The 15,741-nt window shown below is 35.5% G+C and overlaps 1 protein-coding gene across 26 annotated transcripts in view; it reads right to left on the reverse strand.

Annotated features, from left to right (window-relative positions):
• ADGRL3 (adhesion G protein-coupled receptor L3) overlaps positions 1 to 15,741 on the reverse strand; it is a 568,292-nt gene that overhangs the window by 178,283 nt on the left and 374,268 nt on the right. For all 26 annotated transcript variants that reach the window (XM_087926212.1, XM_087926209.1, XM_087926207.1 and 23 more), the window contains 3 exons: positions 14,273 to 14,311; positions 11,809 to 11,992; positions 4,104 to 4,226 (listed from right to left, as the gene is read on the reverse strand). In XM_087926212.1, coding sequence (XP_087782338.1) covers positions 4,104 to 4,226; positions 11,809 to 11,992; positions 14,273 to 14,311 — 346 coding nt within the window. The remainder of the gene's footprint in view (positions 1 to 4,103; positions 4,227 to 11,808; positions 11,993 to 14,272; positions 14,312 to 15,741) is intronic.

Genomic DNA, 15,741 nt, shown 5'->3' on the forward strand with positions numbered 1-15,741 from the left:
AATCTGAAAAATGTTGGAAATGTCATCAGACACCTGGCTCATATTACCCTATGTGGTGGACTTGTGCGGATGCTAAAAAATACTAGATTAAAATCCACATGTGGTTGGAAAAAATGATGAAAAAACATATAGACTTGAAACCAGAGATATTTTTATTGGGAATTTTACCTGAAATATATAGTAAAGACTTGAAATACCTGATTGTAAATGTATTAACAGCGGCTAGGATTGTATTTGCTAAAAACTGGAAAAATGAGAAAATACCATTACAGGAGGAAATCATTAAGAAAATATTGGAATGTGTTGAAATGAGTAGATTGACATTTGAAATTAGAGAACAAGAGGATAAACAATTTTATAAAATTTGGGATCTTTTTTATCAATCGTTAGACAATAAAGTACAGTAATGAAATATATAGATTTTTAGAAAATAATAAATATATAAAGATGTACTTCTTTCTTATTATATCTACAAAATGATTTTAGGATAGTTTTGGGATGATAATATGAACTGTTATAAAATAAATTAGGTAAATTATGGTTATCTTGTAAAACATGAATGAATAAAAATATAGTCAAATGATTGATTAATAATGATACTAAGGTATTTAATTTTTGATTGACAATATGAGATTATATGTAATGTAATTGTAATTGAAGACTACGAAATGGAAGCACAAAACAATTTGTAAACCAACCGGCACACTGTATGTATACCTATGGAAGATAGCTTGATGTTTTTATGTTTTGTTTGTTTATGTTTGTTTTTAAAAACCAATAAAATTAAAAAAGAAAGCAATTTGACATATATAGGCCTATTGATTCTCAGGCTCAGCCTTGAGATAATCTGTGCGTGTTTTTTGGAACACATATTCATGACATTTTGCAGCCTGTGTCAATTTTATGAAAGTCTTTTCTTAATCAAACTGTAATCCTTTCCTATTCCTCTAATTGAAATATTCGTAGGAAAACATGCACATTTTCATTACTTTTAACCTCAGTTGCAGTCACAAGCCCAGCTATGCATTTAGCATTAGCAAAGCACTATTTATTGCACTAGAGGTGCACTAGAGGTTCAACCAGCATAGGTGTAGGTGCTACCAACTACCATTCCCTTAGTGTAGTTCAGTCTTAAGTTCAAACAATTTGATGAGATTGTTTTTGAAAATTCAAAAATCACAGGAATATGGAAATACAGAAATAGTGCATAGGCAAGGGTTTTAGGATAGGAGGGCTAAGAGGTTTTATTTTTATTTAGCATATGGCAAATACATGGCTAAGAGGTGACTTAGGCTAAAATGGGATAAACAAAAAGAATCCACTTGTTAATATTTATGCCCCTAAAGGTACCTATGAACAGAAGAAAAATGCTGTACTTTCAAAGCAAAGTTGTAATTTGTAAGGCTGGGGAAAATAATGCCCGTTTGATAACTTGGTCTTATAACATTTCCTTTTTGCCTTTACTCTTCACTCTTTTGCTAAAAGCCTACATGAAGATTTCAGTTCTAGCTGTTGTTTATGAGGATAGTATTTATCAGGTTAATTAATACTGGCCAATGGGGAGGGGAAAAAAAAAGAAATATTGAGGTTCTGGAACGGAATAAAGGTATAAGTTCTCCTTCCAAAAGAACCAGATTTGCATCCAATCCCTTCATCCCTTTCAAAAACACACTTTTAATTTTAAAAAAGTCTTAATGTTCTTGTTTAACAAAAAAAAGTAGCAGCCATGCAGTTAAAGTATGGGCAGCCAGAATAGTCAGAAAATGGAATCCAAATCCCTACAGACCATAAATAACTGCAAAACAAGAAAGGATGGAGAAAATATAATACAACACAAAACACAGTCCCTGAGTATGTTCTTCCAATTTCAAAGCCATAATAACAAGCCTTACATCTTGGGTTATTAAGCTCCCAGTCATAACAGGTATGGCCATATGGGAAGGAAATGTAAAGTGAATAGAAACCAAACTTCTAGCATATTGAACTGCAAATGTGTTGCCACTGCCATGCCAAAACCACTGAATGTGAGGCTGGTCATAATATGTACAATACACTATATGAGGTGCTTTCTGAAAATAAAGATATTATGGCTGCCTGAGCTTTTTCAACCTTGGCAGCTTTAAGGTGCGTGGACTACAACTCCCAGAATCCTCCAGCCTCCCATCAATTCTGGGAGATAAGGCCACCCATCTTATGGTTGCCAAGGTTGTGAAAGACTGAGTTAAACAATGAGAATGATACTATATATGATTTAGGCAACAGTTTCATAAATTCTGGTCAGTCTTTAATCAAATTACAGAAATGACCACCATGTTTACATCATGTTCTAAGCCTAAATAAAAAAACATATTTGCCTTTTGCACCTTCACCCCTACTGTGCTCAGGAACATCTTCACATTTGTACGCATTTTGGTGCCTATATTTCCTAATATATATGTTTTCAATGCAACTTCATTTAGATGTTTTGGCAAGCAACCTTCTTTTGATAATGCATTCTATACACATTTCTCCTAATACATGGATTTTTTAAAATCAATCTCTCTTAATTTGGGAACTACATGACAAATTGTGGATAGATGGAATTGTGGCCCTTGACAAGTCTACTTTAGAGACAAATGTTTTTAGTTCAGACTATGGATAAAATTGTATGTAATAATGCTCTTTTCTTCCAAGCCTTTTCGCTATGATTTAACATTACTTTCCTACATTTCTGCTATTGTCAATGGACCAATGGATATTAAGCTTCCTTGTGCAGTTGGTTGGCCACTGAGAGAGTAAACTGCTGAACCAGATGGGCCAGGGCACTGTCCATATTCTTATTTTCTTATGATATTCTTTTGGAACAGTTCAGGAGACTTGGAGCAGGATTTTGTTCTCTCTCTCCCTCAGATATGTACTAACTCATCCTAGACCCTTCAGAATTTGGTCTATAACCATGATCAATGGATCTCAGTGCTGCATCTTTGTGTAAAGAGGTCACTGATCACTTTTTCAGCAAGATTCCTCAAAAAAGGAAAAGATGGAGATTGGACAAAATTTGTGTCTACCATTCAGTGCAATAATGGTTTCTTGAAGAGTGGGCAGATCACTGCTTCTTTAAGCACAGACTAGGCCATCTCTCTCAAGGACTAACTTGAAGGGGTATAATCTGAACTAACTATACAGCATCTCCTTGGAGGCTTTCACCAACCAGGAGAGATATGGAATTAATACATATGTAGACAGGCTTGCTACTCCAAGGATTCTGTTAATTTTCTTGGGACCAGTAGGTTCAAACTCTTCCCAAATAACAAGCCAAACTGGTCTCTGTCAACTCAGTAGGACTGACATAGCTGAAGTCCAGCTCAGAGCAAATCCAAGCAATTTTGTATGACAGCTGCTCAAACAGTTTGCCATAGGCTCTTTTCTAGAGCTGACTTAAAGACAAAGCTAGCACCCAGCTGGCCTTGTGCCTAAGGTGGTCTTCAACCCCAGGGTTCAAGGCATCTGATTCTGGATGCAAGGAAGGCAGATTGAAAGTAATTGTAAGTTGAAAAACTCAATTGTAAGTGTAGCAACAGAATCATGATGATCAGATTGGGAGGCTGCTGTGCACCAGGACACCTGGTATAGCAACAGCAATTCCATGTGATCCCTGAAGCTCTAATGCACAAACAGGATTTCATATGGTTATCTGCACTGCAGTAACTCTCAAAGCCATCAGTCTCCCAAATGACTACAGCCACTTCACTTTCCCTGCCCCTGGAGTTGTAGCTGGGTGGTCAAGCTTCTGAGAGGGAACTGCCTTCTATGCTCAGGCTGACCTCAGTTATTTATGCCAGCCCAGCCCTCTCATGTACAATATATCTCAGATGGGGAAGAACTTATTGAGGCTGACCTGGCATTTAGCAGCAGCTGCTGCTGCTAGAGACCAGGGCAGCTAAGGATCCAGAGACTTTGTTCTGAGGATTCAGCTATTGTATGTTGTCTGTTTGATTCAATAAAGCAATTTGACTTACATGAATAATGTGCTATAGCCCGAAAGACAGTGAAAGTGCTATGATTTAAACTTAAAAGGAAACATTTCTCCACTCCTAAAAGCAGCAGTGAAGAGCTGAGCTTACCATTTCGACCGTTCTGTTTCAATGTGTTTGCTGACAGCTGGATGGTGCTGCCAAAGCCAGTATTCTGTGGAAATTTAAGATCTTCCAGGTTTCCATCTGTGCTTAGCCTTGCAACTTCCAGCTCTATTAGTATGAAAAAATGGAATGTGTGTAAGTGCAAAGTATTGATAATGGATTATAGGACAAGAGGAGAAACAACAGTTTGTTCAAATCAGCATGCCTTAAATAGAGATGTTTTTCGGGGTGGGGGTGGGGGATGGGATCCTGCTGACTTTGCTTTCTTTCTTCCCAGTGCTTGAGTTGGCTGTTTTTAGCTGATTAAACAGGCAGCAAAGCACCCTGCAGAGCAGATCGAATTACTGGAGATGATTTGTAAAATGATATGGACTGATGCCAAACCTATGCTCATCATTCCAAGAGACTTTCACACACAACAGTAGGGAGCATAAGGAGCTCACCAAATATTACCTTCCAACATTTTTTCCATTGCAAATTGGATATTGGAAAATTGGCTGGAAGAAGGAAGTCAATCCCTAGCAAGGATTTCACACCCTGAAACATAAGCACGGATATAGTGACAGCCAAAGGAGAAAAAAGGTAGTGATATTCTTTCTCTTAGCTGCTTAGATGGCAAATAAACACAAACTTTTGCAAGGCAGAGAGAATTCATTAAACTTGTTTATATTCAGGTTCTGTGATACATAAATTTCCTTGCATATAAAGCTCAATGTTGCAATATCTTCAGTACAAGTTATAATTTATCATTTAGCCTTAAATCCAAGCAAAATAACCAAACCAATCCATATCAAAATTCATATTTTCCATGATAAGGCAACGTTTTGTTACAAAATAGAAATGATGTTTCCACATATTTCAAATATTCAATAACATTCCTACTACGTCTGGGAAACTTTTCATTTGATCTGGCAAAATGGAGGTTCATAATTTTATCCCAATCAATAAAACTAATTCATCTCCTTAGCAGCAATTCATCATGCTGAATAAGAATACAGATTGTCCTAGCTAACGGAACCATATAGTCTACATAGGATACTTCTGTAGAATAAATTGCTTGAGAAGTCAACCAGTTTCTCTCAATATTTCTGTATGTATGTATGTATGTATGTAACAAGATGGCAATCTGATCAGTTAATTAATTATAGGAAAACTAATAAAGCTAACAAACTAATTCAAATGATTCTCATGTACCAAGTGAAAGCTCTATTTGTAATGAAATCAATGTTCAAATTTTTGTACTGCTTTGCACTCCCACCAACATGGTATAAGGCTACAACATTCTTTTTGGGAAAAAGGGTCTATTTCCATCTGTCTCTTGTTTTAGTAGTGAATTATTTTGACCCCAGGCTGATTGCTTGCAACAATATAAAAACTGGATCTTGCACAAAACTACAAAACACGTAAATGGCCACAATATATATCAGTTAATTGGTGAGTTATTAGCTAACACTAGAAAGGTTTTCTCCTCTGAACAGACATGAGAATGGATTAAGAAGGTATTCGATAAACTTATCAGGGCATATGAAGATGGAAACACATTTTATTGAACAGGTGCAAAATATATTTTGTTTAGAGACTTAATGAATCTTCCTTCTAAATGGCAAAAATACATAAAAGGCAAAAATGAAAGATTTTGTACATGACAGAGATCCCAAATAAGTCCTGTCTATAGAGGAGTGGGTTTTTGCTTAAGTCACTCTAAATATCAGTGTTGACAGCCCTTTGTATCATCAGTTCATCAATTCAGATCAGATAAAATTGTCCTGCAAGATCACGATGGCCATAAAGTTGCCAAAAAAAGAAAAAAATTAGGAAATTTTATTCCAAAATTTCAAGCAGAAACTGTGTCAGGGTTCTGACGACGAGTTGACAAATTGCATATGACAACTAGGCTAGATTCCAATCTCAGAAATGAATCTGATACAGAATGGGACACTTGCCACAAGCTCTCAAAATTTTGGATTGAACAACATCTCTAGAGCTTGCATTGGAATAGAAAAGCACCTATGTATATATAACAGGTGGCTAACGATCCTGGCTCTGAAGAGTTCCTTTGCAGCTGGAATATGGTTATTGCTGCCACAGTTAGCAATATGCAGAATTGCGTTTGAGAGATTATATGTCCTGGTAGTAACATCTCTTTGCTGATGATTCCAGGTTATCATAGTTTGGAAGGATGTGTCCAAATGTTTAAAAATCTTAATTTGATACATTCTGAAGCTTTTGATTTTCCAGGAATGACAGACAGAACATATCTTTTGGAGAAGTTGTCTACTTTAGTACATTTTTTTGTAGTTAATGATTAGCTTCTCATTGCAATGATGGACAAGAGTATAGAGGCCCCATCTCAAGCCCATATATGTTAAAAGGAGGATTGCTGCACTGTCCACTTATAAAAATCTGAGTATAGGAAGTTATGAAAGTTCTTGGCAGCTCTTTGCTTTTTAAATCCTGGTTTTACTGTATTTTTATTTGTTTTAATTATTCAATGCCTTGTATTATGTATAAAAGATGGGAAGCCATTAAAATTTATTAAATAGGCCAAAACCAGGTCTACTACTGAGCATGTCTGGTAGTGGGGAAACTGAAGTTTATCAAAACCTAGACTGATGAACTAAGACTAAGAGTTAAGAAGTAGGGGCACCAAAATGCAACCTTGCACAACCACCTTTTTATGAATGCACATCATAGGTACCCTAAAGTAGGTACGAGACCTCTGGGCCTCAGCCCACTACCTGGCCATGGCCTATTTGGAATTAGGCCCAATTCCCCTTCTCCCCCCCAACAAGCTGGGCCAGCAATTGCAAAGGTTGGGGACTGTTGCCCAAAAGCACTACAATGAATTTGATTCCATCTTATGTAATTTCATAACTGACAGAAAAAGGCATCAATAGAAGAAACAGCTAGATTCTCCCAGAGCCTGGTTCTAAGAGACTGAATAAGACATTATAGAGGTTCTGGGTGGACAACTGATATATTGTAGAGAAAAATAGAACACTGAACCCTCTACTTTTGCTTCTATCACAATATTATTCTGCACCATCCAGCTGATGGGGTAGAATTAATTTGATCCTTCTGCTCTCTCTCTCTCTCTCTCTCTCTCTCCCTCCCTCCCTCTCTCTCTCTCTTTGCATATCATGATTGTTCTACTCCAGGCTTCATTGATCAGGAAAGAATTTCTATTGGTGAAAAGGGTGCCCAAGAGTGCCAACCAGTCCATGTTTTTGGGGACCAGTACTTAATTACAACCTAAAGATGAGTTGTCCACGGGATATGATTGGAAGAAAGGGAAACAAAATTTTAAACTCAAATGAAGCACAATGTCTGAATCATGGGAATGACTTTACTTTATTTTGCAACAGATCCAACCTGGAATACTGACTTGGTGGTGGTGGGGATATATACTACCTCTCTTCAAATACCTGAAAAGATGTCATTGAAGAAGGACTGAATACAGAATAATGGTATGAGTTATAAAAAAATAGGTTTTGATTAAAAGTTAGGGGAACAAAATTCCTATAAGAGTTAATAATTGGAAAGATGTTGAATTCCCCCTCACTAGACAACTGTCTTCTGGGTGTGTTTTAACTTGGATTCTTGCATGGAGCAGGGAGTTTAGAATGATGGGCCCTTCCATCACTCAATTTTATAAAAAAATATTATATGGTATGTACCTTGTACAAAATGAAGTCTACACTCAGTACAGATGGATATATGTTTGAATACACTTTTATTAGGAATGAAATAGTTAACTAATCAGAATCTTCTTGATTAGCTAATTGATTGATTAAATCTTGGAAAGTAGCTAATTCCAGGTATTACAACAGAAAAATCTGGCAAACTGGTACCCTTTTTTCCAAGCATTGGAATAAGGTTAACGAGGAGACTATCAGCATATTTTTTTTCCCAATTTCATCTCCTTTAACTTGGCATCTAGCAATTATAGCATTCATGTTTAATAATGTTCTTGGAACATGAGCCAACTGAGACCAAATTATCAGGCCATGCTGCCTGAGGGAAAAGTTTCGGACACAATGGGGTAAAGAGCTCATTGAATTCTGCTATTTCACTGTATTTTATCAGTCCATGATTAAAACATTAGAGACCTCCACTACTGTCCCAGAATCTAATGGCCTCAATGATTCAGTCTGTAACCACAGAATAGCTGATTGTGGCTATTGGAACGCCATGTCTCAGCAAATGTAAGCGTAAAATTGATGGTTGGCCTGAAATGTACCATAATTAACACATGCCACTTCAAATGGTTCTACATTAATAAGGGCAAGAGATGTTTATGAGACAGCTAAATCCATTCTTAAATAATATCTGCTGAAATCTCCTAAGTATGGTTCCATTCCAGGTCTGGCATTAAAACTTAAACTAATTTTAAAAAATCGCCTACTAAATGATATCTTTGTTGAAATATCATATTACAGTATCAAGGGTTCTTTTAAAGATGTTATTTCAGTCTTGTCTTCTCAATAGGCATGGTAAAAGTTACCTCAGTAGAGAAAGGGGACATCAATTTTCTTTTAGAAATAGTTTTGGTACTTATAAAATGGAGATACAGATAATCTGAGCATAGAAATGGTTCAACTGAGGTGCAACAAATATATTAGTTACTAACTCAGTGAGTCTGTCTGTCTGTCTGTCCATCTGCCCGCCCATCCATCCATCCACCTACCCACCCACTTACCTACCTACCTATCTCTATCTAATTTTTACATCACCCTTTTCACCTGTGACTTTGGGCAGTTTAGAAGTAAAAAATATCTGAACTGTGCATGCTTCTGTGGGAAAACTTCCATAACTGAAGTGACTCTTGTGACTCAACTGCAGTTAGTAAAGGTGTTAGTAGCAATACCCATATTGTAACATATTGTCTTTGCTTGATATTTTGTAGCACAATTGCCATCTTCTCAGGTTATTATGGCAATGCTATATCCGTTTAAATCAATAGTGCAAAACACCAGGTTGGCATCAATTTATGATGAGTATACTCCATGATCACTGGCTTGATCTTTTTCATCTCCTACTTCAAATACCCATGTGCTCTCCCTTTCCTTTACTCAATCATCCTCATGAAGTAATGCAATGGATCTCACATTTCTAAATGTCTCTCTCACCTTTGCAAAAATGCTTTTGCAAAGAGGAGAAAGGCCTGCAGGAAAGAGAGTTTTGCCATTGTCTGCATATGCCTTCCCTCACCCACCCTTAATTCCACTAGTGTAATTAGCACTAGTGGAGCTAACGGTGGGCAAGAGTCTAGTGACAAAAGAAAAACAGCTTCACCAGAAAAAGACGGCCACTTTTCTGCCTGTTCTCCTTTCCTACCACAACATCTTGAACTCTGGAGATCTTTGAAGGTAAGTGAGCAATTGGTGATGGGGTGGGGAGCAGCATGTGGAACCAAGTGGGCTAGCAAAGCAGGCCCAGTGCCTGTGGGAGAAATAGGCAGGGGGCATGTTGCAGCATCTCTGTGGTCAGTCATAAGGGCAAATGAACACAGTGGTGCTGCAACATACATAACTTCGGAATTGGGTCATAAATGTTTTTGGGAGAGAGGGTGTCATAACTTTGAACCATCACTAAGTGACTTTCCTAACTTAAGGACTACCTGTATTAAAAAGTTGTCCGTAAATCTAAGTAATATTGTTTGATATTATTTATTATAGTAATATTAAGTAATTTTATTTGATCATTGGGTGCATATATTGCCTTGCTTTATCCTTTCTGGCTTTAGAACTATGATTTTTCTATCTTGTGTAATAAACAATACAATCTTTTTAGCAAAGATCTAGTCCATTTCAATGCACTGCTGTCTAAGACAATGTATATTCGATACATTTAGTCTTTCACAGTGTTGAACTTTCCCTTGTTCATGCTTTTTATTTTCCATGTTCTCACTGTAATTTGTCTATGGAGATGTAATTTTATTTTCCTGTATGGTAACATCAGTATGTAGATGGCTTTAATCTATTGTGCCATCCTCAGCTCTTCCTGGTAGCACACTGAGTGCCATCCAGCTTGAGAGGTCCAAAATCCAACACTACATCATCATCAATTTATCTTGTTTGTTAATGTGGTTTTATTGTATAGCAGTTGTTTGCTATTGTCTTCTCTTGTGCAATATGAAATCACGTCACCGCTACTTCCAGCATCCTCCCATATTGCTGCTGCCTGCTTACTGTAACTCTGTGCCTTAGTTCATTATACTGTATATTCTTGGCATATACAATGTTTTTTACTTATTCCTCCCAGAAATATCTCCACTGCTGCCCCTCACCATAATGAGACCGCACAGCAGGTGTGTGTGTGTGTGTGTGTGTGTGTGTGTGTGTGGGTGTGTGTGTTGTGTTTGTGTGATAAGACCATAACATCCCCTCAAACAATATGCAGTGGAACTGAATTATAAAAAAAAACCTCACTGTTCAGTTGCTGCTTACTTTGTACCCAGAGATGCCAAGATAGGTACTGCTTGAATTCAATAATTATCTAATATTATTCCAACAAACTGTAAAACAATATTTATTTTAGTTCACTTTGATGCTTAACATGAATTTTACTGCGGGGAAAATAGTGCAATACTTCAATTTCTGAACACATCAGTGTAAAGGATGTGTAAAGGATAGAAACAATAAGCCATTACACAAGTCTTGTGTCATGTATTCATTTATTTTCTGTTTAACACACAGAATAACAAGGGACCTTGGAGATCTTCTAGTCCAATCCCCTGCTCAAGCAGGAGACCCTATATTCTTTCAGACAAATGGTTGCCCAATCTCTTCATAAAACCTTCAGTGTTGGAGCACCCACAATTTCTGGAGGCAAGTTATTCCACTGATTAATTGTTTTAATTGTCAGAAAATTTCTCCTTCGTTCTAGAGTGCTTCTCCCCTTGATTAGTTTCCATCCATTGCTTCTTGTCCTGCCTTCAGGTGCTTTGGAAAAGAGGTTGATCCCATCTTCTTTTTAGCAGCCCCTCAGATATTGGAACACTGCTATCATGTCAACCCTGGTCCTTATTTTCATTAAAATAGACATACCCAATTCCTGCAACCATTCTTTGTATGCTTTTTAATATCATGGCAACCAAAACTGGATGCAATATTCCAATTGTGATCTTACCAAAGTATTATAAAATGATACTAATGCTTCATGTGATCTTGATTCTATCCCTCAATTAATGCAGCCCAGGACTGTATTGACAGTTGTATTTTTATCTTTCCAATAAATATAATTTCCAAAGAATCTACTGTACTGTGTTACTTGGCTGCTTATTGGATATGCCTTCATTCTTGATAATAGTAAGTCATTAGTCTACTGAATGAATTTATCTAATATATTTTGTATAACCTATACTAGTTAAATGAAGCAAACAACAAGTAAGTATGATGAGGCCTTCTTTTAAAAATATGCAGAATACTATTGAGAAATGCCACCGATCTTATTAAGTGTTTCTACAACCCATGGAAATGTGTTTGACATTTTCACTAAGCATGGACTATCATATTTCATTCATTCCAGCTAGAATACAACATGTAACACTATCTTTGTCAGCTTTCATTAAAGATTTGTAGAGCTGAGTTCTCCCATATATCTATCACATACAAATAATGGACTCAAAAACATGATCTAAGATACAACTGAAGAAATGTATTTCCCCCAAGTTACTTCTGCTACTTACGAATGTTGTCTGTGCTCTCCCTCACAATATCAGTCTTAAGGAGGTTATCTGCAAGCACAAAGGCACTTTCTTCCACAGTGTCCAGTAACATGGTGGCTGCCCGCAGCTGATCACGCGCAGGAAGGTCCCTCCATGCATTTAGAGCTTGTGGCTGCAGGAGGTTATTAACTGTTTCAACCATGGCCTGTGAAAGAGGAGAAAGATGGATTTTTGGCAGCCCCCATTCATTAAAAAGAACATAACAAGCAACAGGACTACGTTTTCCAGTGTAACAAACTACAGCTCTCAAATGTTAGTGAAGATTTAAAAATGAACAGTTACATGAGAGCAAAAGTAACATGTTCCAAATTAATCAGGATATGTTTAATAAATAAAGATAAACTATATTATTTATGATTGTGAACCAAAGAGTGGAAATTAATACATGTTAAATTACCCACCTTAAAATCTCTACAACATAAATTATAAACAGACAGACTTGTATATGAGCTTGCTCATATGTTAGCTTCATTCGACCTCCACTTTTACTTTCAAGTGTAATCCTCATCTTTTATAAATCAAAGCCAGTGTTAAGCTATTTAAGTCTTTAATTAGCTAGGTGTTTTTATAGTTTAATTGTTCATCCTGGAATCAAAATATACTTTGTGTATGTTCAGCTAAAACAAATAAGAATAATAATTGGTATAGTAGCTGATGTAGTTCAATAGCATCTACTTGAAAACAACCTCTTTCTACCTAAGCAGAAAAGAAACTACCCAAACAGCAGAAGAACAAAAGATTAGCCCCTAAATGACAAAATAATTTTGGGAAACTGCAAGAGAAGTATGACCAACTAGAACGTAGCTTGGCATGATTATAAAAAGATATTCAACTCCTGCCACATGACTGAATAATCAAGTGCCTAGAAATTTAAGGTTTCAGGAGAAACATCAGAAGTTTTTTGCAAAAATGAATGGCAAATGGAAGACAGAGTTGCTGATCAATGGTGATAGATTGAGAGAGGTTAATATTAAGAGAGGATTCTTTCAAGGAGATTCACTATGACCACTACTGTTTGTCATTGCACTGATTCCTCTGTCAACAATACTGAACAAGTCAGGTCATAGCTATGAAACATCAAAAACATCTGCCATGCTATCCCACTTCCTTTACATGGGTGATCTGAAGCTCTATGGAAAACACTATCTGAAATAAAATTGCTGCTCGATACTGTCTGTATATACAATCAAGATATTGCAAGATATTGGAGTTTGGACTTGGCAAATGTGCCGCCCTCAGCACAAACAAAGGAAAAATAGTGAAATCTGAAGGAATCAGGATGCCCTATGGAAATAAAATCAAGAGTCTAGATGAAGAAGACCACTACAAATATTTGGAAAGTTAAAAAAAAATCTTGCTTCTGACAACTCTTCACTTATTGGTTGGCCCCCATATTTAGTTCTACACATATATATTTCAGAGGTAGTATCCAGCAGGTTCTGACCAGTTCTGGAGAACTGGTAGCAGAAATGTTGAATAATTCGGAGAACCGGCAAATACCACCTCTGACTAGAAATTTTACAGTATCCTTCCCCTGCCACACCCACCAAGCCATCACCACAGAACCGGCAGTAAAAAAAGTTGAATCCCACCACTGATCTATTTCCTTTCCAGTTTCTTTCAGAGTGCTTATGTTTATAGAGATATTATGCATTCATAACTTTAGTTGCATTTTCAAAGCAGCATTTTGTCTCTTGGAAAAGAAGAATGGAAATGGGCAAACCTTTTCTTAAACAACTAAGGGAGGTTTAATTTTAATTTAATTAATTTAATTTAAACAATCATTAAAGATCAAAACCATTTGTAAAATTTCAGTAAATTATCCTTGATATGATATTTTGTATGTGTTTTTAAAAGTATTGCTATCTGAATATCATGGACAATAAACCTTTGTGCTCTCTGTAGTTCATAAGACAATTCTAGGAATCAGCAGTTTTCATCATGCCAGCCCCTCATCTAGTTACTTTTTAATATTAATATAATCTATTAAAAAAAGAAAAATCAGGACAAGACAGTTTGACAGGTAGTTACCCTTCACATATAACTTATAGGATATATAATCATGTGATAATTGATTTTCAGATCTAATGTAAAAAAACCTGGTGCCAATCACTTGTGAAAATGGAAAAAAAAATGAAATCACCCAAACCATCTACATATTGTGGTAGCATTATCTAAAGAATAAGTTGCCACAGAAATAATCATTTCAGTTAATGGGATTTTTCTGATCAGATCTTTACTTTCAGATACATTATACTTTTCAACAAGATTTTTTTATTATCCTTTTTCCTATTTTTTATTAATGATTCCTGAGACTAGATAATTGGCTATTTTTCTAAGAGTTGTAATAATAATAGTAGATAATAATAGTAGTAAAAATGAACACACAAAACAATGATATATTTAATGAGAAAATGGAAAGTACCTGGACATAAGCTCTACAAGAACGTTCCCGTTTCTGAAGCTGGTTCCACAAAGATGGCAGTTATGAAAACAGAATTTTAATAAATTAGCATTAGAAGAAAACAAAATATATAAAACAATGATACAAGAGTACTTTTTTCTTAATAATATTATAGACTCTAAGCTAGGCATCTAACTACTGAACACCAGATACAATTATTAAGTTATTAAAATTATTAAGATAAAGTATAAGTATTATAGATTTCCATTCAAATCTTTCTATCCTAAAAATATCTCTTTATTTTTAAGACTGTTTAAGTTACTTAAAATTAAGCAACAAAGCAATGTTTATGGTGTACTAAAACCAAGCAAAGATTTAGGACTTAGCATTTCCAGTTATGATTTTGCCATAGGCAATGTTCTCTTTTATAACTCAACAGTCTCATTCAGTCTCTTGGCAAATATAGAACTTCGCTCATCAGAATAGAATTTAAGAGAACTTGCCGTTTTTGCCAATTATCTAATTACTGTATATTTTTAAAAAGCTGAATTACAATATGCTAAACTAACTTATTTTAGAGAAATTTAAGTAGAATATCTCTATGGAAATAATTTATGAAGCAATAACAAACTTACATTTACATTCACTTATTCTCTCTCTCTCTCTCTCTCTCTCTCTCTCTCAATAAAACATAAACTTAGAAACAGCATAATGAGTGTTGTGGAAATTTAGAAAATCTCTTTAAGTGAATTTAGTTGAGAATATTTGAGTGATCAGAAACATAGCAACAAGAAGAGCAGAGCTTTTAAAAGTACCTATAAAATATTTATTAAAGCAGATAAATTACAATAGAACCACTACAACAATCATAGTGGTTCAAAATAATATGTTTCCACAATAACATTTGGAAAGTCCCAAATTTCAAGATAGATAATTATTCCCTGATCTTGTAAAATAGTAGGTCATCTGACAATAATATGGGTCTAAGAATTGGTGGCTTTTCTACAATTCAAACTTTTTTAAATTAAAAAAACCCAGTGACATGGAAATATTCTCAAAAGTGAAAGTGCTTTGCATTGCACATAATGTTTAGGAGTGCAAACATAAATAGTGTTATATTCACAGTGAGAACTAATATGGTAGTCCCATCCAGATTTGATAAGACTGCCTTCCATAGGCCATGGGTATATACAATGTTGTTTTAGAAGCATTCATTTTTTAAATGTACAAATAATTCAGTGTTGACAAAAACCTTCTCAAAATATAGTTAAACTGAGTAATTTATAATTTTCTTGCTGTATAGGAAAGATAAAGAAGTTGCAAAACTGTTACAAATTGAATATTTTCTTTCTTGGGTATACTACACAGATTTATACAAATTCCATCTGAAATGAAAATCCTTGCCAAAGTGGTTAGCTTTTTCACTGAGAGGGATATAGAAGAAAATCCAAGAAAAAAATACTATAATGAATTTAAATTTATTTATTGAT

This window comes from Pseudonaja textilis, chromosome 2, assembly GCF_049901715.1.
Source record: "Pseudonaja textilis isolate UNSWEBS1 chromosome 2, rPseTex1.2, whole genome shotgun sequence".
Lineage (NCBI taxonomy): Eukaryota > Metazoa > Chordata > Lepidosauria > Squamata > Elapidae > Pseudonaja > Pseudonaja textilis.